The sequence below is a fragment of the Neoarius graeffei genome, chromosome 15 (assembly GCF_027579695.1).
Source record: "Neoarius graeffei isolate fNeoGra1 chromosome 15, fNeoGra1.pri, whole genome shotgun sequence".
Lineage (NCBI taxonomy): Eukaryota > Metazoa > Chordata > Actinopteri > Siluriformes > Ariidae > Neoarius > Neoarius graeffei.
Genome location: NC_083583.1, coordinates 20,659,109 through 20,682,458, shown reverse-complemented (window position 1 = coordinate 20,682,458; position 23,350 = coordinate 20,659,109). Strand labels below are relative to the sequence as shown.

The 23,350-nt window shown below is 41.2% G+C and overlaps 1 protein-coding gene across 1 annotated transcript in view; it reads right to left on the bottom strand.

Moving 5' to 3' along the window:
• Positions 1-867: 867 nt before the first annotated feature.
• LOC132899239 (zinc finger protein GLI2-like) overlaps positions 868-23,350 on the bottom strand; it is a 199,813-nt gene continuing 177,330 nt past the window's right edge. The window contains exons 10-14 of the mRNA XM_060940985.1: positions 14,944-15,093; positions 14,478-14,642; positions 7,854-8,138; positions 4,287-4,614; positions 868-4,001 (exon numbers count right to left, since the gene is read on the bottom strand). Coding sequence (XP_060796968.1) covers positions 1,738-4,001; positions 4,287-4,614; positions 7,854-8,138; positions 14,478-14,642; positions 14,944-15,093 — 3,192 coding nt within the window. The 3' untranslated portion in view covers positions 868-1,737. The remainder of the gene's footprint in view (positions 4,002-4,286; positions 4,615-7,853; positions 8,139-14,477; positions 14,643-14,943; positions 15,094-23,350) is intronic.

The window sequence follows — 23,350 nt, the reverse complement described above, 5'->3', positions numbered from 1 at the left end:
AAACCGGAGCACCCGGAGGAAACCCACGCGGACATGGGGAGAACATGCAAACTCCACACGGAAAGGCCCCTATCGGTCACTGGGCTCGAACCCAAAACCTTCTTGCTGTGAGGGGACAGTGCTAACTACTACACCACCGTGCCTCCCACTGTTCCATCCATCCATTATCTGTAGCTGCTTATCTTGTTCTACAGGCTCACGGGCAAGCTGGAGCCTATCCCAGCTGACTACGGGCGAAAGGCGGGGTACACCCTGGACAAGTCGCCAGGTTATTGCAGGGCTGACACAGAGACAAACAACCATTCACACTCACATTCACACCTACGGTCAATTTAGAGCTACCAATTAACCTAACCTGCATGTCTTTGGACTGTAGGGGAAACCGGAGCACCCGGAGGAAACCCACGCGGACACGGGGAGAACATGCAAACTCCACACAGAAAGGCCCCCATCGGTCACTGGGCTCAAACCCAAAACCTTCTTGCTGTGAGGAGACAGTGCTAACCACTACACCACCGTGCCTCCCACTATTAAGAATGTAAAATCTAAAATAGTTTTCATTTTATTAACATTTTTTTTTCTGATTCACTCCGTAATTCCATGTTATTTCATATCTTCATTATTATTTGTATTCCTATTATGATAAGTATAGAAAATAGTAAAAATGAAGAAAACATTTCCAAGAGCAGGTGTCTAAACCTTTAACTAGAAGTGTATATTCTTCTACTATAACTGTGGAGAACTGTCCAGATTAACTTAAACTTCATTGAGAGAAAACAGATAAGCAAAGCATTAGGGTTATTACAGAATCTTGTAAAGACCCCCCCCCCCCCAATAAATAAATAAAGTCTTCAAACAACACCAGAGTAGAAAAAAAAACAATACTGTATTTCATAAAAATGTACAAAAAATATCTACAGATCCAGCTCCAGACACATGTTCACATACAAAAAAAAAAAAAGAAAGAAAGAAACATTTAAATGCCACATCAGGGTTCAGAGTCCAAAGTCCAAGCAAATTGGTTTGCATGATATGGTTGAATAAATCTGCACTGAGCAAGAAGATTCTTTTTCCTTTGGGTGCTGTGCCGTCAATGTTGTTATTTGAAATGAGAATAAAGACTTGGCCAATGATCCTCAATGATACTCGAAAATGTTACCGTTTTAAAAGTATAGCATAATTGCAGTTTTATGGAGCATTATTCTCTAACGTTTCAAAAGAGACTGTGTTGTACAGGTAAAAAGTGTTTTGCATTTCACTCTATTCCTATTATACATTTCTTTACCATTCAGTTTATTTTTTGTCTCATGGACACATACAAGGAGTCAAACCTTTGTGATTTACATAATGTACAAACTTTCTTTGTATGTTCAAGACAATCAAATGTAATCCTGCAAGATTTTTTTTTTTTAATTTTTATTTTTTCCTGCATATGCATTTGCATAGCTAGGCACTTGTTGCTACTCTCATTTCACCAACATAAAAGAGAATACAAAAATACTGGACTGAAGTTTATCAAGTTTTCTGTATTTATATACAGTACATATATACTGGTCTAAGGCAAAATATGGCTTTTTTTTAGCAAAAGGGAAACTACTAAGTATTTGTTCTAATGCTATACAGGATAATACAGATAATACAGACTTATAAAAACACAAAATGCTATGACAGGTTTAATTCTTTATTCAGATATGCCAACAGGTCATCAGTCACCAATTCTACTTCCTGTTAGGCCTTTTAAGACATCATGTTAAGAAACTTACTCTCTTCTGCCAGTGTGGTCAACATGGAGGTCATATCTCCGATGGCCATGTTGCCGATTCCTGCGGGTACCGGAGGCAATGTTACAGAGTTCCGGGGCGTAGTGAGGCGGGAGGAATTCTGAGACAGGCTGCGGAGGATACTGGGACTTAGAGTTCCTGACATGAGACTGGAGTGGTCACCATCATCCAGTATAGCATCAAAGTCAATCTGGGTCTGCTCCATTCCACTGGAAGAGTCCACCGTGCTTGAGACTTGATTGGTTCCTGGGGAGCTGACAGCAGCCACTGTTACATTATCAGTGCCACAATCCACTGCTTCTGTGGTGGCATTCACATTCAGACTGCTGGACTCAAACATGTGGATCTGTCCTGTGTAGAACATGGCATTGCTATGTGTGTCACTAACACCCACATTGACGGGCTTTTTTGGGCTAGCTTCAGAGGTGTCGTATGCTGGGCTGAAGTGGGACTGTGGGTAACCAGGTTGCTGTGCTGTCGTTGCATTTGGCCCTGAGTGCTGCCTGGCGAAGGGTTTAGGTTCTGTGGGCGGCCTTGGCTGCAATAGGCCATGGTTTCCATTCAGGATAGGATTCTGGGAAAGAGTATCATAGCTATGCTGATCACTGCTCATATGGGAATAATCTCCTTGATTATTCTCAAAATTTACATGGCTTTGGCTGACCACTGGCTTAGTTCTTACCCTGTTATTCTGCATGTGCATGGGCTGCATTGTTTTCTTAGATGGGCTTGTCAAACCTACATTGCCTCCTGTAATATTACCACAAGAGACATGGTGCCTGGTGCTTCTATTTATGTCATTTCCTTGGTGGTATCCATGCTGATTGTGAATATGCTCATTCTGGTGGTTTTTGTTACCCTGCTGCCTCAGAGTTTGGTTACAGCTCAATCTTTGGGCCATAACCTCATTTCTCTGCATAGAACTCTGTTGAGCAGCATGTGCAAGGTTCTGACTCATGGGTCTTACTTGCTGGTTGGATTTGAGGTTCTGGATAGGGCCAAAGTTCTGTTTTTGCTGGAGACCAGTTACATTTCCCCAATCCAAAGTTTGCTGCTGCTTGATTTGGCTGGGAGATGCCTCCACTGTCCCTGAGCTGACCTCGTTCCACTGCACGGGCATGTGGCTCTTGTTGGCACTGGGAGACATGTGCTGCTGCGCTGGACTAGTCTGACAAGAAGCTGATGTCTGCTGTGTCATGCTGTTTGCAGTGCCATCTACAACAGCCATGCGTCTCTGGTAGTAATATGGCTGAGGTGGAGGGGCACCATTCCCTAGGAAGGCCTGGGCTTGCTGGTGCCTGTACCCAGACCCATTGTGTTGTGTAGAATCTCCATTAGAACTGAGGTATTGAACCATATCATCAGGCAACATCAAGTCATCAGCAACGCCATTGATTGGACCATCCATGTCGCTTGTCTCCATTGCAGTGTTCTCAGAGATGCTGGGAGGCCGGGGAGGATACTGAAGGCGGTGTATGCTACCATCAGAGCGAACATAGCTCTGCACTGGCAAGTGGCAGCTGGAAAAGGGGAAGTGGGGTGGTGGATTAGGGTTCACATTGCTCATGCTGTTGAAACGATGCCCCTGCTGGAGACGTTGGTGATCGATGGCCACACGTCTACCTGGATCACTAGCCCGCCGTGTTGTACTACCTGGTACCTCATGGGGCATCATGCTAGTAGTGGGATACCCTGTATCACTGCATCGTCTGGGCACTGTGTGGAGGCCAAGTGGGTGCAGAGATGTTTCATGTGGTTCTCCAAGCAGGGATATTCGTGTCCTTAAGCTCATGTGATCCATGTTGGGCAAAGGAGTGGGTGGAGCACCACCTGTTGCTGCGGCATATTTGGCTTTGAGTCGGTAGTGCTGAGCAGGAGTAAGGCTGAGCAGGCCTGGTAGGCCTCCACACTGACTGGCCTCGCTAGAGCGACGTGACAGGTCTGTAGAGATGGGGTCATACGAGTCGGCCGAGCTGATGTTGTTCAGGCGGGTGCCGGCCTGTGAGGCCTGGCTGGAGCGGCGGCTGGAGTAGCAGGGAGATATGCCAGAGGAGCGGCGGCTCAGTGTATAAGCTGAACTCACGGTGCTTGAGAGGCTGTCTCGACGCTCCACTGGCTGGCACAGAACTGTCGTCTCACCAGGGCAAATGTCACTCAGGTGAAGGCCTGTGATGGGTACAGGAATATTGCCAACACGTCCAGAGCTCTCCAGTAAGGAACCTATGACAAAGGGAGCGGATATTAAGATGTTTCATAATAATATAATAATTATTAAGATATAAAAACAAATCTGCACTAAACTGAGCTTGTGATTGTCCTTGTGATTATGTGACATAAAATAAACAACTAATTCATGGGAACTAGATTTCATGACTTCTTCAAGAGGTTCATCAGTTCATGGTGATCAAATGGTCACACCACATATTCAGTTACCATGAAATACTTCTCTGAAATATTTTAATAATATGGATGACTATAACACCGATCATATTTTTGTAGCCTTACCATTGCTAGGGATTGGTGGTAGCTTGGTGTCAGGAGCTTGTGGAACAGCATTTGCCCAGGAGCACGACTCCCTTACTGTCTTCAGCTTCTCTTGTTTCAGGTGGTTCAGTTTGCGAGCTGGGCTGGCACTCCTGCGCAGGTGGAGACCCAGTGTGCCCGTGGAGACGGTTGAGTCCACCAGGGGCACGTCATCCAGCATGCTCAGGTCTCCCATGCTGCCCCCGCCGGGGCCCGACAACTCTATTCCACCGTCATGGTGGGTGGCACTGCCAAGCGGTGACGGCTGGCTGCTACATGATGACTGACCACCAGGGCTGGACTGATACATCTAAGAGAAATAGAAGAGGGCAGCACAGTTGGATAAGTCTCATTTCATTGTGTCTGTTTCTTCAACATGATCTCATTCGTTCATTTATTAATCTTCAGTACGTGCTTTATCCTGGTCTGAGTCACAGTGGTTCTGGAGCCTTTCCAGGGAACACTAATTTTGATGTAGGAATACATCCTGTATGAGAAGCCACTCTATCACAAAGCACCATTAACACGCTCATTGAATGACCCGATACCCTGGAGATCTGAGGTGGCACCGCTAGCTGATGTGCTCCCATGCAACTCAGAAATATGGTCTCAATGCAAATTCTTAACAATTCACATGACCCAAGTCATATAAAAAGATACATAGGTTATTGTTATGTTTAGACTAGGGTTAGTATTAGTACCTTGCTTTATGACTCAATTCATCAGAAAATTAACTAAATTGAACTGCATCACTCTTGTTTATTCAAATTCTCACACATTTCGCAAAATAGGTTAGTGTATTACTGTAAGAATGGAAATATTATTTCAATCCTGACTGATTTATATGCCCTGTGTGAGAATGAACTCTGCCAAACCTTTTCATATTCCTTGTGTTACTGTCTACCACTTTAGCTCCCCTACTTGATTGTTTTAGAAAGCTAAGGTCAAGTGCCTGACAAATTGTAATTTCCTTTGGCAATGTCTTTGTGCATTATGCATACAGCCTGGAACAAATTCACAAAGGGGAAACACTCCCAACATAAATAACGTACACCGCCTCTTCACATCTGTGTCATCTTACCACACACCCTAAATGACGTAAATGTATTCCATCCCTATGTGAACTGCCAAGTCATTCTTAATCACAGTGTGATCACTGGCACTATTTGTTTCTCACGCAAAACAGCCCCAGTGATAGAAATATTTACCCTGTATTTGCTTTTATCCTGTGGTACAAGATGAGTTAGATCTTTGTAAAGGGAGTGGGGGACATAGGGGCCATGAAGGTTCTTGGGAAATCAAAGATATTTTGTGGTTTAAATCTACAAAGGATACAAAGGAATGAGTAATAATTGAATAATACTGCATTTGTAATATAAATGTCTGTGTGTCATTGACCATCTATGTTTTTCCAGGTAGAAATTATTTGAAATGTATAAATTCAAATTGAAATATTTAAATATTCTGTTTTATTCTTTCAAATGTAATGCCATATAGTCAAGGTCAGAATGTTGTATGCCATTTGGAAAAAATAAAACATCGAAAATTTTATTTATAGCAATCAGGATTATGCAATGCTCTGGATTGATGACATTTTTAATCATTTAAAAAGCATAAAAAAGATTTTCATTTTTAGCAATTCTATTGTTTAGTTCAGTTTAACAACAGAGGTTTAAACCTACTGGGATTGCAAACGTTTGCCGTCGATTGTCTACAGTAAATGTACGCTCCTAAAACACAGTGTTAACTGTTGCCATCATTTGATTATGGACTAAACATTTTTATTCTATCCACATTCACTGGATATGAGCAATCGTGTGCTCTGATTGGCTGCTCTACTACGAGGCTATCGGCTCATATACCATGAGTAGAGAAAAAAAAATGGCGGAGCGTGTTGCTGAACCAACCGAGGATGAAATAAAACTCTACTCAAAAACAAAACCCCAAAAAATACAAAAAAGCAACAAACTATGGAAAAAAGTATTTGATGGTAAGAACTAGCCTGGCTAACGCGACTTCAAAGCTCTCCGAGCATTTGGTCTGGCCAAGCTATTAAGCCAAACCGTTTCCCAGAGCCCGTGGTTGACCCGCCTCCCTGAAATGCCTCAGTTTGCTACTGGTCGAAGCCAGAAAAGGCTGTGACGAAGCTTAAACCAATCACATCACTCTTTCCTCTGACGTATGTGACGCGACGGAAACTGCTTGAGTAACAGGAAGAAGATAAATACCTCCAGGGCTGCTCTTTGCTCCGTTTTCAATGAGAACTTCCCGTTGAATGCTTTCAATACAGCATCTACCGCTGTGTTAAAGGCTTGCCGCTGCTCCATGTTCGTGATGTGAATGAAGCGCTTCCAGCATAGATTCTGTAAGCAATCTATGGCTTCCGGTCGCAGTTCTACTACGTCACTGCCTTGAACACGCCTCTACCCAGAGCCGTTGGAGATGCTCAAAGTTGATTGGTTCCCGATTTTTCGGGAGCTTGGAAATGCTGTAGATAGCTTGCCTGGCCAGACTAAGCTCGGAACAGGCCCTCGTGTTGCGTCACGCTTAGGATGGGCGGGCCCAGGCTAGGTAAGAACGTATCTTTTTTATTTTTCAATAATTACTATTGTAGCATTTTTCACAAACTGCTACTGTCATTTCGCCGGTTTGTTTACATTCTAAGCGGAAATTATTTTGTCGGACATTTTGTATAAAGTTTTTATTTATCGAATTTGCAAAAAATAAAAATAATGCTCTGTTTCTCAAAATCCAGTGAATGTGGACAGAATAAAACAGTTATTCCACTCAATCTCGTCGCACATGGCTTATAGCCAACTCAGCGCTACGCGCCTCATTGGCTATCAGCTAATGTACGACTCGATTTTGTGGAATCACTGTTAAATGGTCCCCTATGCCATTTTCATTACTGTCCCTTTTGTTTCCAGTTTTTATTTTTATTCACAGTGCATTATTATAAATAACATTTCTAAAAAAAAAAATACACTGATAATGGACTCAACCTTCTGGGACCTGCTCCATTAACCACATCTTAACCCCCCCAACCCAATCCCTCCTCCCACCACACAAAAGGACAAACAGTTAATAAAGTTAGATGCATTTTTTTTACTATTGTATGTTGTATTGGACATGCATTATCATCTACCACAGTAAAAGAATGGAAAGGGATTAAAAGTTAGTGCTCACCTCAGTAATGCCTGTCCATAGGAAAAGTGACAAAGCAGAAAAAAGAGAAAGAGTGCAGCCCATAAGCAGAAAGCGATGGCAGGTTAGACAGAAACAGATTGGCTTTGTCTGTAGCAGTGGACATGCTTTTGTTAGTATGCTTCAGTTTGGGTAATGGACAAGACTGCTTTTTAGTGCAGAATTAATCAGGGATGAAAAAAATATATTATGGCTAAGCTGCCCAATTAGTGTGATGAAACTGAATCTAAAACTGGTTAGGGATGTTTGAAACCCATGTCAGTAAGTGTTATGTGAATTTCCTTCTAGGATTAATAAAGTGATTGATCTATCTATCGTCTTGAACTTGAGTAGAAGGGAACGTACCACGGAGTTCTCTGTTTTTATCGACTTGACCTGCAGATAGTCGTCCACGCCTCTAGTGGTGCTGTTGGCCTCAAACTTGTCTTGTCCTCCCCGGCTAGATTGCTTGGTTCCTCCTTCATTCTCTCCATTCTCTCGTGGTGGGGGCTGAGGTCGGGGCACCAGGTCACCACGCTGTTTCTTGGTGACATGTGCCTCTGGACCGTGCACGGTTTTGACATGTTTACGGAGAGAGCTTGGGTCCGTGTAGCGCTTGGTACAACCCGGAATCTTACAAACATACGGTTTCTGCGAAGACGAACAGAGCTCAGCATTCAAGCAACAAAGCAAAATCATAACAAGCAACATTTCAATTGAGATTTTCTCATTTTTATGCAAATTAGGGATGACTGAACTTGGTTCGAGTGATTGCTCAGACCTATAGTCAAGTGAAGTGAAGTGAAGTCAACTGATTTATATAGTGCTTTTAACAATAGACATTACTGCAAAGCAACTTTACAAAAAAAAAAAGATTTTAAAAGTATGAACTAATAAATTTATCCTGAATGAGCAAGCCTGAAGCGACAGTGGCAAGGAAAAACTCCCTGAGACAACATGAAGAAGAAACCTTGAAAAGAACCAGACTCAAAAGGGAGCCTGTCCTCATTTAAGTGATAACAGATAGCGTGATTATAAATTACTCATTTCTATAAATGGGATCTACCGTATATGGCCAAAAAGTACAGTTGTGTAACCAGGAAATTCTTTGTAGTTTTAACATGAAGTCTATTTTTTTCACTGAGCATATACTGTAGCACATGTGGGCTGGCATTTTTTTAGTTCTCCACACACAACTTTAATTCCTACCTGCAGTTACTTCCGATTTACTGTTTGACATGCGAAAATGGAAGAAAAACCCAAAATTGTGGTTTCATCTTGTCCTGCCATACACTGTATGACCTCTCATTAAATCTTTCTGAGGATATTATAAAGAAAAAATAAAGCTTGGACGAAAGTAGCAGAGATCACTGGTGCCTTTGGTGAGGGTGTGTAGCTAGTACACTAAAACCCTGTCCACACTAGGGATTTTGTACCGATACAAAACTACTTTCGTACCGCAACACCTGTCCACACTAGCAACTATACCGGTACTGTAGCGGTATAACTGTATCGGTACGAAACCCACAAATGTATGGGTTTCGTACCGGTACAGTATCGGTACTGTAGCGCTTCGCTGTAGTGTGGACAGATGAAGCGGCTCTGTATCGATACAAATATAATGCGCATGCGCAAAGTCACACACCTCAATCGATGTCTTCGCTGAATAAAATAGTGAAGAACGGAGATTCGTTTGTTTCTTTCTCAACTGCCTCGTGCGTTTTATACAATTCGACTGAATAAATGACCACCGGAAATACAGACTGTACATTGACAACAAAAAGCACACACACGTTGTTTCATCCGTACGGAAGCCGTGAGAGGCCCTTCATATAATCCTTTTTTTTTTTTTATTCACCTTGTTATCCCGAGATAACGGCATAATTAATTCAGGATCTCGAGAAAACAGCACAACTAATTCGAGATCTCGAGAAAACAAAATCGTTATTTCGAGATCTCGAGAAAACAAAACAATTATTCCGTGATCTCGAGAAAACAAAATTATTTCATGATCTCGAGTAAACAGCTAAGAAACGGTTCATTCAGGTGCACCAAGAGACTTGTGATATGCTGACTTTGGGGCTGTTTCTCATTCTGTATAGACGCAACTTTGGTCATTAGAATGTCTGGAATAATCGATCACCTAATAAGGCAATATTTTGATCAGGGGTTGACACAGGGAGAGATTGCATTAAGTCTTTTAATAAGGGATAATTTCAAAATTAGTCCGCGGCACCTCCGCAGAAGACTGGCCCGGCTTCGTCTCTACCGACGGAGATACAGTGATCCAGCTGAGATCATGAAATAATTGTTTTGTTTTCTCGAGATCACGGAATAATTGTTTTGTTTTCTCGAGATCTCGAAATAACGGATGCCATATATTCTCGGAAGGAAGTTACTCGGTAACCACGGAAACATTTCACGCACGTGCATTTCAACTACCGTGAAAGAAAACCGCAAACATTTCTCGCTAGTGTGGACAGATGCACTAAACTGTACCGGTATACTTTGTATCGATACAGTTATACCACTTTCGTACCGGTATAAGTGTGAACACAGCATAAGTGTAAGCACTAAGCTAATACCTATCTCTTGGCCATGACACTTAAATCTAGATGAATGCCATCTGGGAGAAGCTGTATTTGGGAATTTTCTCTTGCTGGGAGTGAAAATCCTCTTCTCGGGATTGAAGGCCAGTCTGCTTTCAGCATGGGCTAAGCTAGTACACTTTGCTAATCTGCCAAAAAAAAGTCAAAATGAAATGTATTCCACATTTGAAACAAATCACATTTGAAACTAAACTGATGTGTAGAAGTCGGATAGTGCGCTGCAGGCTAAAGATTTTGGATACTACCATTTCTCAGAGGAACTTAAAAAAAACACCACTGGACACACCCACAAAAGATTACATGCGACTCGAGCTACTTGTCACTTGTTAATCTGAACGTTATCTGCCGCCGTTTGTTCAGATTACCTTCCACTGAAGGATTGTGCGAATCCTCAGAGGGAATGATTACTTAGTTTAGTGAGTTGATTTTGCCAACACTAAGTGTTCCTGATTCATGACTGTATGCTGAAAAAGTTGTGATGAACGCATCTTTGTTTCTCCCTCTCTCTTATTTTCTCTCTTTTCAGGCCATGATGGATTTGCTGAGGGCTGAAATGGCGCAGGGTTTCATTTTGTATTTGCGATCCGCAGGTGGTCTCTCCGCAGGGGATGTGCTTGATTCTTACTAATGCACTGTGGGCTGTCATGCTCATTAGTTCCACACCTCATTATTTGCACACACACTTGCATGCAGAGCTCATTAATGGGACATGGTTGGGCATGGAGAAGCAATCACTAAGCATGATGAGGGAGTATGTGAACAAATCTAATTCTGGCCTTAATATGAAACTGTATGATGAAAATGGTATATTTACATAGAATTAGGCAGTTGGTGGCTCATTACTGCCACTGGGAAAAGGATTAACTAAAGCTCAACGAGTAGCACAACACTGTTTAATGTTGTTTGCTGTTCACTCTTAGCACCTTTCCATCTATAAGCTGCTGCTTCTTGCTAATCCAGGAAACATGCTAATGGTCATCATTACAGGGTTCCCCCTAGACATTTTCATTTGAGAGTCAACGTGACTCTGAAGTTTTTATTTTGAGAGTCAAAAAAATTTTTTTTGAGAGAGAATCATGATTCCAGAAGTTTATTCTTCATTATTACTTCATTATATGGAACAAAGAATGGAAAAATCAAGTCGTTTGTTTCTTGTATTTCAATTTTTAACTTCTGAAAAACACCATTGCATACACTTTATTCTTTCAGCTTCATCTTATCTCATCTCATTATCTCTAGCTGCTTTATCCTGTTCTACAGGGTCGCAGGCAAGCTGGAGCCTATCCCAGCTGACTACGGGCGAAAGGCGGGGTACACCCTGGACAAGTCGCCAGGTCATCACAGGGCTGACACATAGACACAGACAACCATTCACACTCACATTCACACCTACGGTCAATTTAGAGTCACCAGTTAACCTAACCTGCATGTCTTTGGACTGTGGGGGAAACCGGAGCACCCGGAGGAAACCCACGCGGACACGGGGAGAACATGCAAACTCCGCACAGAAAGGCCCTCGCCGGCCACGGGGCTCGAACCCGGACCTTCTTGCTGTGAGGCGACAGCGCTAACCACTACACCACCGTGCCGCCCCCTTTCAGCTTCATATTCTAGCAAAACTCAGAAAGACTGTTATCATTTTTGATGCAGAAATGGTACAGATACTGCTAAAATAACCAGTCACATAACAGTCTCACACTATAGTTTATATGGTACATGTACAGTAGTTTCAAGTGTTTTGATTGAACCACTGTGATCTTCAGATTGATCATGGTGTGTAAGGGCCGAATTTTGGAAATTACAACACCCAGGTGATATTCTATCCATCCACCCATTATCCATAACTGCTTATCCTGTACAGGGTCGCAGGCAAGCTGGAGCCTATCCCAGCTGACTATGGGCGAGAGGCGGGGTACACCCTGGACAAGTCACCAAGTCGTCGCAGGGCTGACACATAGACACAAACAACCATTCACACTCACATTCACACCTACAGTCAACTTAGAGCCACCAATTAGCCTAACCTGTATGTCTTTGGACTGTGGGGGAAACCGGAGCACTCGGAGGAAACCCATGCAGACATGGGGAGAACATGCAAACTCCCTCATCGGCCACTGGGCTCGAACCCAGAACCTTCTTGCTGTGAGGCGACAGTGCTAACTGCTACCTCACTGTGCCGCCCCCAAGTGATATTGTAAAAGTATTTTGTTGTTGATATACAAATGTCACAGGTCATTCCTGAATTGTCATATCGCAGCCATGTAAAACGAGTGAGCCATTCTTGACGAAATACGCGAGTCGCCTTAGCTTTCTTTACGTGTGGTTCATCCTCACAACTTTCAACTTCTTCGGCAGTTCATTCATTCATTCATTCATTATCTCTAGCCGCTTTATCCTTCTACAGGGTCGCAGGCAAGCTGGAGCCTATCCCAGCTGACTACGGGCGAAAGGCGGGGTACACCCTGGACAAGTCGCCAGATCATCACAGGGCTGACACATAGACACAGACAACCATTCACACTCACATTCACACCTACGGTCAATTTAGAGTCACCAGTTAACCTAACCTGCATGTCTTTGGACTGTGGGGGAAACCGGAGCACCCGGAGGAAACCCACGCGGACACGGGGAGAACATGCAAACTCCGCACAGAAAGGCCCTCGCCGGCCCCGGGGCTCGAACCCAGGACCTTCTTGCTGTGAGGTGACAGCGCTAACCACTACACCACCGTGCCGCCCTTCCTCGGCAGTATCTTTCATAATTGTTTCATTGTCACTTTTTTCAAAGTTTGCTCGACCTACTTGTTTTTTGTTACTGTCCATCATGTTTGACACATGACAACTGTCAAACAAACGAGTAATTCTTTCATCCCTCTAGGAAGTAATGAGATCGCCATCTACCACATCACACAATTTGATTGGTTCTTATATATAGTTGCACAATTTGATTGGTTGTCACTTGGCTTACTTTGACTATTAGGTTATGGGAAAACCCCTCTAGACAGTCAAACTCGCCGATGCCGGAATTAGTATTTCTAGCAACATTTATTGATTTTGTTGTGAAAAATAATGACACAAAAACACCCAAACACGTAAATGTGACAAATATATAAAAAGTAATGGATGTTTTTTAATGCGTCAAGTTGACGCAGTCCTTTATTTTTTGGCACATTTCCATTCTAATCTACGTCAAATATACAGGAATCGTGCGTCAGGGGAAACCATGTCTTTGGTTCAGTTCCAACAACAACATACACTACCGTTCAAAAGTTTGGGGTCACTTTGAAATGTCCTTATTTTTGAAAGAAAAGCACTGTTCTTTTCAATGAAGATCACTTTAAACTAATCAGAAATCCACTCTATACATTGCTAATGTGGTAAATGACTATTCTAGCTGCAAATGTCTGGTTTTTGGTGCAATATCTCCATAGGTGTATAGAGGCCCATTTCCAGCAACTCTCACTCCAGTGTTCTAATGGTACAATGTGTTTGCTCATTGCCTCAGAAGGCTAATGGATGATTAGAAAACCCTTGTACAATCATGTTAGCACAGCTGAAAACAGTTGAGCTCTTTAGAGAAGCTATAAAACTGACCTTCCTTTGAGCAGATTGAGTTTCTGGAGCATCACATTTGTGGGGTCGATTAAATGCTCAAAATGGCCAGAAAAATGTCTTGACTATATTTTCTATTCATTTTACAACTTTTGGTGGTAAATAAAAGTGTGACTTTTCATGGAAAACACAAAATTGTCTGGGTGACCCCAAACTTTTGAACGGTAGTGCACTTGTCTGGAACCTGTAGTTGCAAGGAGCTAATCATGAACTAAAGAAGACAAAAGCTTGTCCTGGTCAGGGCTGTGGTGGATCCGGAGTGTATCCTGGGAAAACCGCACGTGAAGTGGCAATTCACCCTGCATGGGATGCTAATCTATCTCAGAGCACCGTGCACACATATTCTCAGCCAAGGGCAATTTAGCATAGGCGATCCACGAGCATCATTTTTCTATGAAGTAACTTGAAGAACATGGAGGAAATCCACATGGCTATGGGAAGAACTTGCAAAATTTTGGATGGACAGTTACACGAGATTGGGGACCATGTAGCTGTGAGGCAGCAACACTACCTGCTGCACCACCATGCCGTGATTATTGAAATCAATAACTGATTATTACCCTGAGAGTTAAGGGTGTACACTTGTAGAAACCTGAACCAGATCTTAAAGAAGACTGAACAAGCAACAGCTCCAGAAACTATACAGGCACCGTGACAGCTGAAAAGAAAAGGAATATCTGAGTTTCTGAAGTGTGTACACGTCACACTCCCTGTGTGTGTAAGATCATGATTCTTTTCACAGTTTGGGTGCATGTTCACTCGTATGTTACCTCATTGGAATGAGTGCGGTTCTGATGCTTGGCCCGATCCGAAGCATTGGAAAAGGCCTTGTTGCAGCCTTCATGTTCACACACGTATGGTTTCTCCCCAGTGTGTGAGCGAAGGTGTGTTTTCAGGTTCTCCAAACGTGAATATGCCTTCGAGCAGCCTTCAAACTACAACACATACACACACACACACAGCACAATCTATAATCAAAAACCATAATCAAATTTCACTGCAGTATTATTTTGGAAAATGCTTAAAGGACAAGAGAGATTAGCAACACCAAAGTGTATATTTAATACCTCGGAGAGTGTGATGTATGTGTGTAGACATATGCACGTGTATAGTTTGAGTGGTGCATGTCTTGAGGATGTGTCCAGATACAAAACATGAGAGAACCTGATCTCCATGTTGTGTGTGTATGTGTATGTGTGTGTGTGTGTGTGTGTGAGGCCTGATACTTTCACTCACAGTGCACTTGTGTGGCTTCTCCCCTGTGTGTCTGCGCATGTGCACCACCAGCATGTACTGGGCCTTGAAGGGCTTCTGTTCTCTGGAGCACTCCTCCCAACGACACACAAACTCCTTCTTCTCTCCATGGATGTGCTCATTATTGATGTGCTACACACACACACACACACACACACACGCAGTTTTAATTTGCGTCCTAAAGACTAGCAAACCACAGCCACCAGGCGCTGTTTTCCTTCGCCGGGTCTCTCTAGACGTCTCAGGGGTTGGCCTTTCTTTGTAATGTCAGTGTCGTGTTTAATCTTTAATTGCCCATGCTGTTTTTACATGTCACGTTAAAAGACAATGCTAACGGCGTCAGCATCTGGGGACTGGCACAGATCTTGAGTGCAATGGAGTGCTCGAGAAAAATGAATGCAATCACAGCTCTTTAGGAACGTATTTGCTTATCTGCCAAATTAAGAGCTACAACATCCATCAAGCGTGTGCTTTTCTACACTGACAGCCATGAACAAGAGAACGTGATGGGTTTTGGGTGCAAGTGTATTAAAGGAAGTTTGTTTTGACAGGCAAATCCTCTAAGGTTCATGACAGACAGAATAGTAATTAAGGCATAAAAATATTCCTTAAACTTCTATAAATGTAATATGAGTTTTTTTTTTTTTTTTTTTAAACAGGAATGGGCCTAAGATCCACACATTTGAAACCTTTTTTTTCCCTTTATGAGAACATTTTTTCCTAAATTTTTGTCAAAGAATTCTCATCAGCTGGTTAGGCTACTAGCTAACAGCTAGCAAACAAGAAGGGCAAAATGCTAACATGCTTCATTTCACTGGAGATTTTTTTTTATTACTATTATTTTTATTTTCCCCCCAATAAACTATCATGGGATAGTGAAGCTGTTTGGAGAAAAAAGATAACTCCATCTTCCTCTGTGTGCGTGTGTAGTTGAACCAAGGAGTAGTGTACAATTGACTATAGCATCACTAACGTCTCAACAGCACATTAGCTTCTGCGGTCTTGGATTTCTGGCCTCAGATGAATTTTGACCACAGACTGTTACACAGAAGGATTTGTCGAACTTTTCTTCTAACAATTTCATTCTTAATCTTAACCAGGGCTTTGAACCGGTTCAAGGAACGAAAACAAAAACCGGGAACTTTTTCTATTTCACATGGAACAGAAACAAAACCAGAAACTTTATTATTTTTTATGTTCTGGAACATAAACGCTTATTAAAAATAATGGTAACCGGTTAATACCGGTTTTTATTTCGTTCCTCAAAGTTTCCATAGCCTACAAATAAAAAAGTCATTCTTCTCCTGCGCAAGTTTCTATGACCCGCTGGGGTTCACTTCCTGTGTGACGTTTGCTGACTGAATGGAGAGAGAGGGAGGGTGGACTACTATCACGTCTCCACATCTTAAATAAGAGGTAAATATTGCAGTCTATCGTTATTCAAAAAAGTCAATTTCAAACACGATATCAATATATTTGTCCACGTTAATGAGAGGCTCGCGAACATTAAATGACGTTAACCTCTGTTAGCCTATCAATGCATAGGGCCTGACTAGCCTTTGGTAACACACTAAACGAATTATCTTTCATTTTTGGCACTTTTTCTGTTTGTGTAGATGGGAAGACATACTGAGAATCCAAATCGCCAACATTTGAAATAATAATTGTTTTGAATTATTTCTTATCTTATTTAATGAAGGTTGTAATAGAATTAGCCTACATTTGGCTTAAGCTGGATGAGACAGAGACATAATTTTATAGCCATTTGTTAAACAGCTGACAGGGAACGTAATTAACCATTCCGGGAACGAATTTTTTTTGTTCTAACCGGTTCGGGAACGTCTATTTAATGGTGGAACCCAAAACCGGAAACGTTAAAATTCTGTTTCTGTTCGGAACGAACCAATAGGAAAAAAATTCTGGTTCAAAGCCCTGATCTTAACAGAACGTTTTAATTTGCAGGCATTATACTCTGGTGCGGGTTTGTCTTTTTCCCTTTATTATTAACCTCGCTAATCACTGAGAAGCGAAATTACTGTACTTGAGTCTGTTTTCTTTTCAGTAGCTATACTTCACTTCAGTTTTCTTTCACCTCATACTTTTCACTTTTACTTATTACATAAAAAACTACTTCCTACTCGATTAATTTTAAAAGATCACTACATTTCTCTAAAATCATGCATTTATAAAGTCATGAGGTGATTTTTAAAATTTTTTTTAGCATCAGACAGCTCCATAGTGTCTACACTGCAAAAAAATGATATCTTGGCAAGTGAAAATATCTTGAAAATAGTTGAAACTATCTAACATTTCCTATTAGAAGAATACAAGACACCAATTCTGAGATTATTAAACTTAGTTCTAGATTGCAACCAACTTATTCTAAGATGTCTTATCAAGTAAAAATATCTGTCAGTGCAGCAAGATAATTTCACAAGTATCAAGTAATTTTCTCCTCAAATACAGTTTTCAATTTTTTGCAGTGCACACTTTGCTCTTACACTGCAAAAAATAAAAATCTTAGGAAGTTTATTTGTCTATTTTCAAGTCAAAACATCTAGCCACCCTTATTATAAGACATAATTGCCCAACAAGCAAAACCTCATTTAGCTAGAAAGGCTAGTTTTTAGACAGTCCGTCTTGAAAATCTTGTATAGGCAAAATGTCTTGAAAAAGTCTTAGACTACGTTCAGACTGCACCCTGAAACGACCCATATCCGATTTTTTTGCCCATATGCGACCTGTATCCGATTTGTTATTGACAATCTGAACGACACAGATCCGATTTTTTCACATGCGACCCAGGCCGCTTGGATATGTGGTCCTAAATCCGATGCATATCCGATATTTTCACATGCGACTGCAGTCTGACCGGACAGGTCGCATTCATGCGACCTACACGTCATCAACAAGAGATAAACGTCACTATTCTGCGTTGGCTAATCCCACCTCTTTGGTGGAAAACAACATTTGTACAGTTTTCAGAATTTAAATAGACTTTTATAGAATTGATCAAGCTAATGGTGGATTTGGTAGGGACCTGGATGTTGATCTGTTAGCCTGATTAAATAAAACAGTTTCTATAACTGATTTATAACTTAAACCATCCTGTATTACAAGATTATAAGATTGTTCTGAAAATTTCCAGTAATCTGACACCTTCGGTCTCTTTCGATTACGTTCATTATGTCTTATATTGAATATTGTTAGTTTTCTCTTTTTTATCAGACATCTACAACCCTTTGGTCTCATTAGTCTGCTGCCCACATTAATCAGATTATTGTGTGAGTTCCGCCGCCGCCACAAAAACCACATCGCCAGGTCTCGCCTCATCTCCATAGCAAACTGCACTGGTGTTTATGCACCTTGAGCCAGCGCTGAGAGAAGTTGCAGAATTCAGCTGGCTATAAACAATCTAAATAAATATTTATAAAAATGTAGAAAAAGTTTATTAATATGACGAAATAAATATGTGCAAATTATTAAGCCTGAATTGAGTTTGGTAATACAGCGGCCGTATCCCAAATGACTGCCTACTGAAGCTCGGGTGCACTATATAGAGTTTAAAAATCCATTACTTCCTAGTAACATGTAGTGCACTTGTATAGAAATTAGAGAGACGTTTAGGAGTCAACCCTCGTTACCAGGCTACACGTTTTCATTTCAGTTCAGAAACAAAAACACACACGAGACCTCACACTTTAACACTAACCAGATAATTAAACAACAAAAAAAAAGAAATCATTAAACATGAAGAGTGCGCTTTTTTTTGTTTACGTATTACGTACATGTGCTTATTACGTGTCAATTTGCGCATGCGGGACACTTTTGGGTCGTTTTCCGTTCATGTTGGAGATCGCATACAAGTCTCATAATTGGTAATGTGAACGGCCTAACAAAAAAATCGGATTTCAGAACAAATCGGATATGGGTCGTTTCAGGTTGCAGTCTGAACGTAGTGTTATTTGGAGCACCTTTGAAAATAAAACAAGCTTTTTTTTAAAACAAGTAAATTTTGGACATTTGTCAAATGCGGTTCATCTTGTTTCAAGAAAAACAAACAAAGTATGCTTGTTTTGGGAATAAATGAACTTTACTGAAATCTTTGAATCTTAACGCACTGTTGCTATGGCATTGTGTAAGCACTGTAAGTCAAAATGCGTAGATGTTTTGTCAGCTCACATATCTTAAGTTTACTGCGACTGTTTTCTCAGTCATTCAGAGTGAGCTCCTTCTAGATGCTGTACAGACTCTAGACCAGACAAGTGCCTTCAAAAAGGCTATGAGTGAGTGGAGGACAAGTTCAGTGGTTTGTTTTTTTTCCCACCCACTCGTGAGGTTTTTGTTTATGTGTATGAGGGGTTTACAAGATCAGACACCAAACAAACAAACAAACAAACAAACAAACAAACAAACAAACAAACAAACAAACAAACAAATAGTCAGTGCCCCCAAAATGCACTGTTGCTTTGGCGTTGTGTAAGCACTGTAAGTCAAAATGCGTAGACTTTTTTTTTTTTTTACTGCCTGAGGTCCTGGGGAAGTGGAATCTTAAGAGATGTTTTAATGTTTGAATGTTGAAATGGGAAAAAAATAAACTTGTTGCAATGCTACACGTGTCGTCAACTTGATTCAAGATAGTCTCTGGTCTCATATCTAGAGTATTTTACTAATTACAGGTCACAAAAAGAGAATCTTTTAAGCTAGCAATGCTTAGTTGTAGAATTTAACAATCCTAATATTAGTATATTTATCTTAAATTCAGTTTTTACTGCTAAGACTTTGTCATGAATTTAAGTGAAATACCCTTAAAATGAAATAAATAAAAATGACTTGAATGGCTAAATGTAAGAAGTACGATCTTGTTATAAGAACTATTTTGATTATTTTGAGTTAATCAGATCTCGCATAATAAGTTCCCCAATCTTATTGTGGAATTATTTCATCTAAAAACAGGTTAGATTTTTCATCTTACTTTAAGAAATCTTACCAAGTCAAATCTGACTAGTTCCATTGGCAGATTTTTTTCACCTGATTCAAGCAAATATGCTTTGTTTTAATCTTTTATTTCTTATTTTTGAAAGGCCATTTTTTGCAGTGTATCAATGCAGTTTGTATTGTTCCAGCTCGCGATTAGCATTGAACTGGTTTGTTGTTATCATGACATAACAGTTATTAGCCTGCTAGCTATCGTTTATGAGATTAGGAATAAGGCTGGTGCTAGTTAGCCTTAGCTAATGTTTTTGGTTCCCTGGTGAAAGAGGCACTAATTTGCAGTAAGTAACTAAAAGCAGTGTTTGATTTGATTTGAGTCTGACATCTTTTTTTTTCCTTTTATGAGTCTTTCTTGTATTTCTACTTTCACAAGAGAATTTGTGTCAATTTGTAATTGCGCTTTTACTTGAGGAAAGAGTTTGGGTACTGTTAGGTGAGTACGACTGAAAAACAGTTGGTAATGACCACACAACACACACACACACACACACACACACACACACACACACACACACACACACACACACACACACACACAGCTGCCAGCAGTGAGTCTTGAGCACCTCCACACTTGCACACTACAGCAGCCAGGGGTAATCCTTTATTCCCTACACATGGACCCACCGTCTGACACACACACACACACACACACACACACACACACACACACACACACACACACACACTCTCTCTCTCTCTCTCTTTCGTTTTTTCCCCACGTCGTCCCCATTGCATGCACACAAACACATATTTCCCCTCTCTCTCTCTCTCTCTCTCACACACACACACACACACACACACACACACACACACACACACACACACACACACACACACACACAACTCCTACTACTCCACATGACCATTATTATAGTCCACATCTGTGCACACTCCATCATCTGCTCAGCTTGCCCACAGAGTTACGCTAATGTCAGGCCTCTGATAACAAGGCTAAGGCTACACACACACACACACACACACACACACACATACACAGTGAAGTCTTTGTTCCTCTATAAGACCATAATAAGCAGTTATTAGAGAGGGTATCGCTTGTATAAACAAACGATCAGGAGTGTGTAATCTGGTAAAGATCCAGCTAAAGCACTGGGACTGAGTAGAGACAATAGGAAGTCCAGTGTGCATCTCTCTCCCTCTCTCTCTGTGTCTGTAGCACACACAGTCTAATCTCCCCCATCCACTAATGTTTCTGCTTCACTGCCTTTCTGGAATGCTGGGGAATGTGGCCTTGCCCCCTGTTGCACCAGTGCATTATGGGATGGACAGAGCGGCTCAGGCCGGTCTCAGAGCAGCAGCAGTTCATCACTGCTAAAGAAGAGCGCTGATCCGTGAACAAAGCTCCACCACATTTCCAACTTTCTCTCACCTTTCTCTGCAGGCACAAATTCCTCTTCAGCACTGTTAACGATGCTCTGAGTCTCATGTGTTCAGAAGCAGAAGTAGTGACGATGTAAGTTTTGCTCACAGTCAAATCCAAACGTTGTTTTCACTTTCTTTAGCAATCAATATGTACATTTACATCCGTTCAACAGACCATTTTGTGCTTGTTCTTCAAGATAAGAGATCTAATATTTCTCACTGATGTACAGTGTATATATACAGGATATGACCTTCAAGCTTATATTTACTAATTTTAAGGTTGAAATTATAATTTTTCTTTAAAAGATAATTTTGCATCTTTTGAGAAACAAACACTTGAAACAAGAAAAATAAGTTAAACTATTTATAAATGGGCTTAATAATCATATATTATATGCTGTATGCAAGATAATTTTGTTTGTTTGTTCATTGGCATGCAGCAGCAACTAAAACAACTCAATACGACACCAGCCACCGGGAGCATCTGGCATGATGGATTTCCCCTGGGATTTTACAGGTCAGAGATGGGAAAAAGTCCTCTGCACAAAGGTCAGAGGTCAAAATGAGCTTGTGTCACTCATCTGTCTGCAGGCATCCAGACTTAAAGCAATAGTTCGGGATTTTTGACATGAATCTGTATGGCATCCCCGTCAACAGTGTTGTGCAAATACACTGACTTACCCCCGACAGCATCCTGTGAGTCCAGTTCTTGTCCAGTTTTGGTCCAGACGAAAGTAGTCCGGCAAGTTTGTTGGGGTCACGAAAGTAAAACGTTTTTCTTCTCAAAACAGTATGTGTTCAAAAGAGTGATATATTTGCATCACAAAACCGTTGCCAAATAAAAAGTCAGACCTCGAAATCGCTTGGCACTATTTTCTCTCCCTTCTTATCACTGCGCGCTGCCGCCAGGTGACAGCCACGGCTGTTTCATTCATTGTTTACTGCTAGCAAAGTTAGCGACAACATGTCTGACTACGACAGCGACGTTGAAAACATTGACTTCATCTCACAGCCAAAGGGATATCTTTATGAACCCGAATATACAGATGAAGAAATTCGCCAGATGGAGTTAGAACGGGCAGAGAGAGAAAGGGTGGACAGAGAAGTGGAAGAAGGTGAAGTTGGAGCCGCAGCTTGTTAGCGCCGCTGATCTGAACTCCTAATCACTGCCAAACAATGGGAAAGGTGTTGATTCCTGCGCAGATGTCAACATGACAGCGCGCAGTAATACCGAGGGAGACAAAATATAGCGCCAAATAATTGCGAGGTCTGACTTTTTATTTGGCAACGGTTTTGTGATGCAAATATATCACTCTTTTGAACACGTACTGTTTTGAGACGAAAAATGTTTTACTTTCGTGACCCCAACAAACTTGCCGGACTACTTTCGTCTGGACCAAAACTGGACAAGAACTGGACTCACAGGATGCTGTCAGGGGTAAGTCAGTGTGTTTGCACGACACTATTGATGGGGATGCCATACAGATTCATGTCAAAAATCCCGAACTATCCCTTTAAAGTTATAGCAGTTCAACCAGAAATTAGATTTACAGTCTTTCCCTTGCTTTTACTCACACATTCACCACAAATAATTTTTTGACACCATATGACAAATGGTATTTATAAATGTACAAAAAAAGAAGTCCAAAATAAAACAGTCGAATCAGACTCAGTAGGAGGTGTGACTGTGTTAAAGTCTGAATTGCACTTTATTAGAAAATAGAAAATAATAGAAAATAATCTAAAATAATTAAATACCTGTTTGTATATATTACTTTGTAATAGAAAATCATACTGTTTTATGAAACTACTTACAGAGAAATGAGCCAAACAACGTCTTTTGAGTGGAGTGTGTCATGAGACAAGATAAGTGTGCAGTTTAGTTACTTGTTCACTACATTAGCCCCTGAGTGTCCGGCATTAAGGAACTTCATATACACCCAACATGTCTTGACTTGCATAGAAGAAATTCATTTTATTTTTGGACGAAGTATTTATTTTAATATAGTGCCAA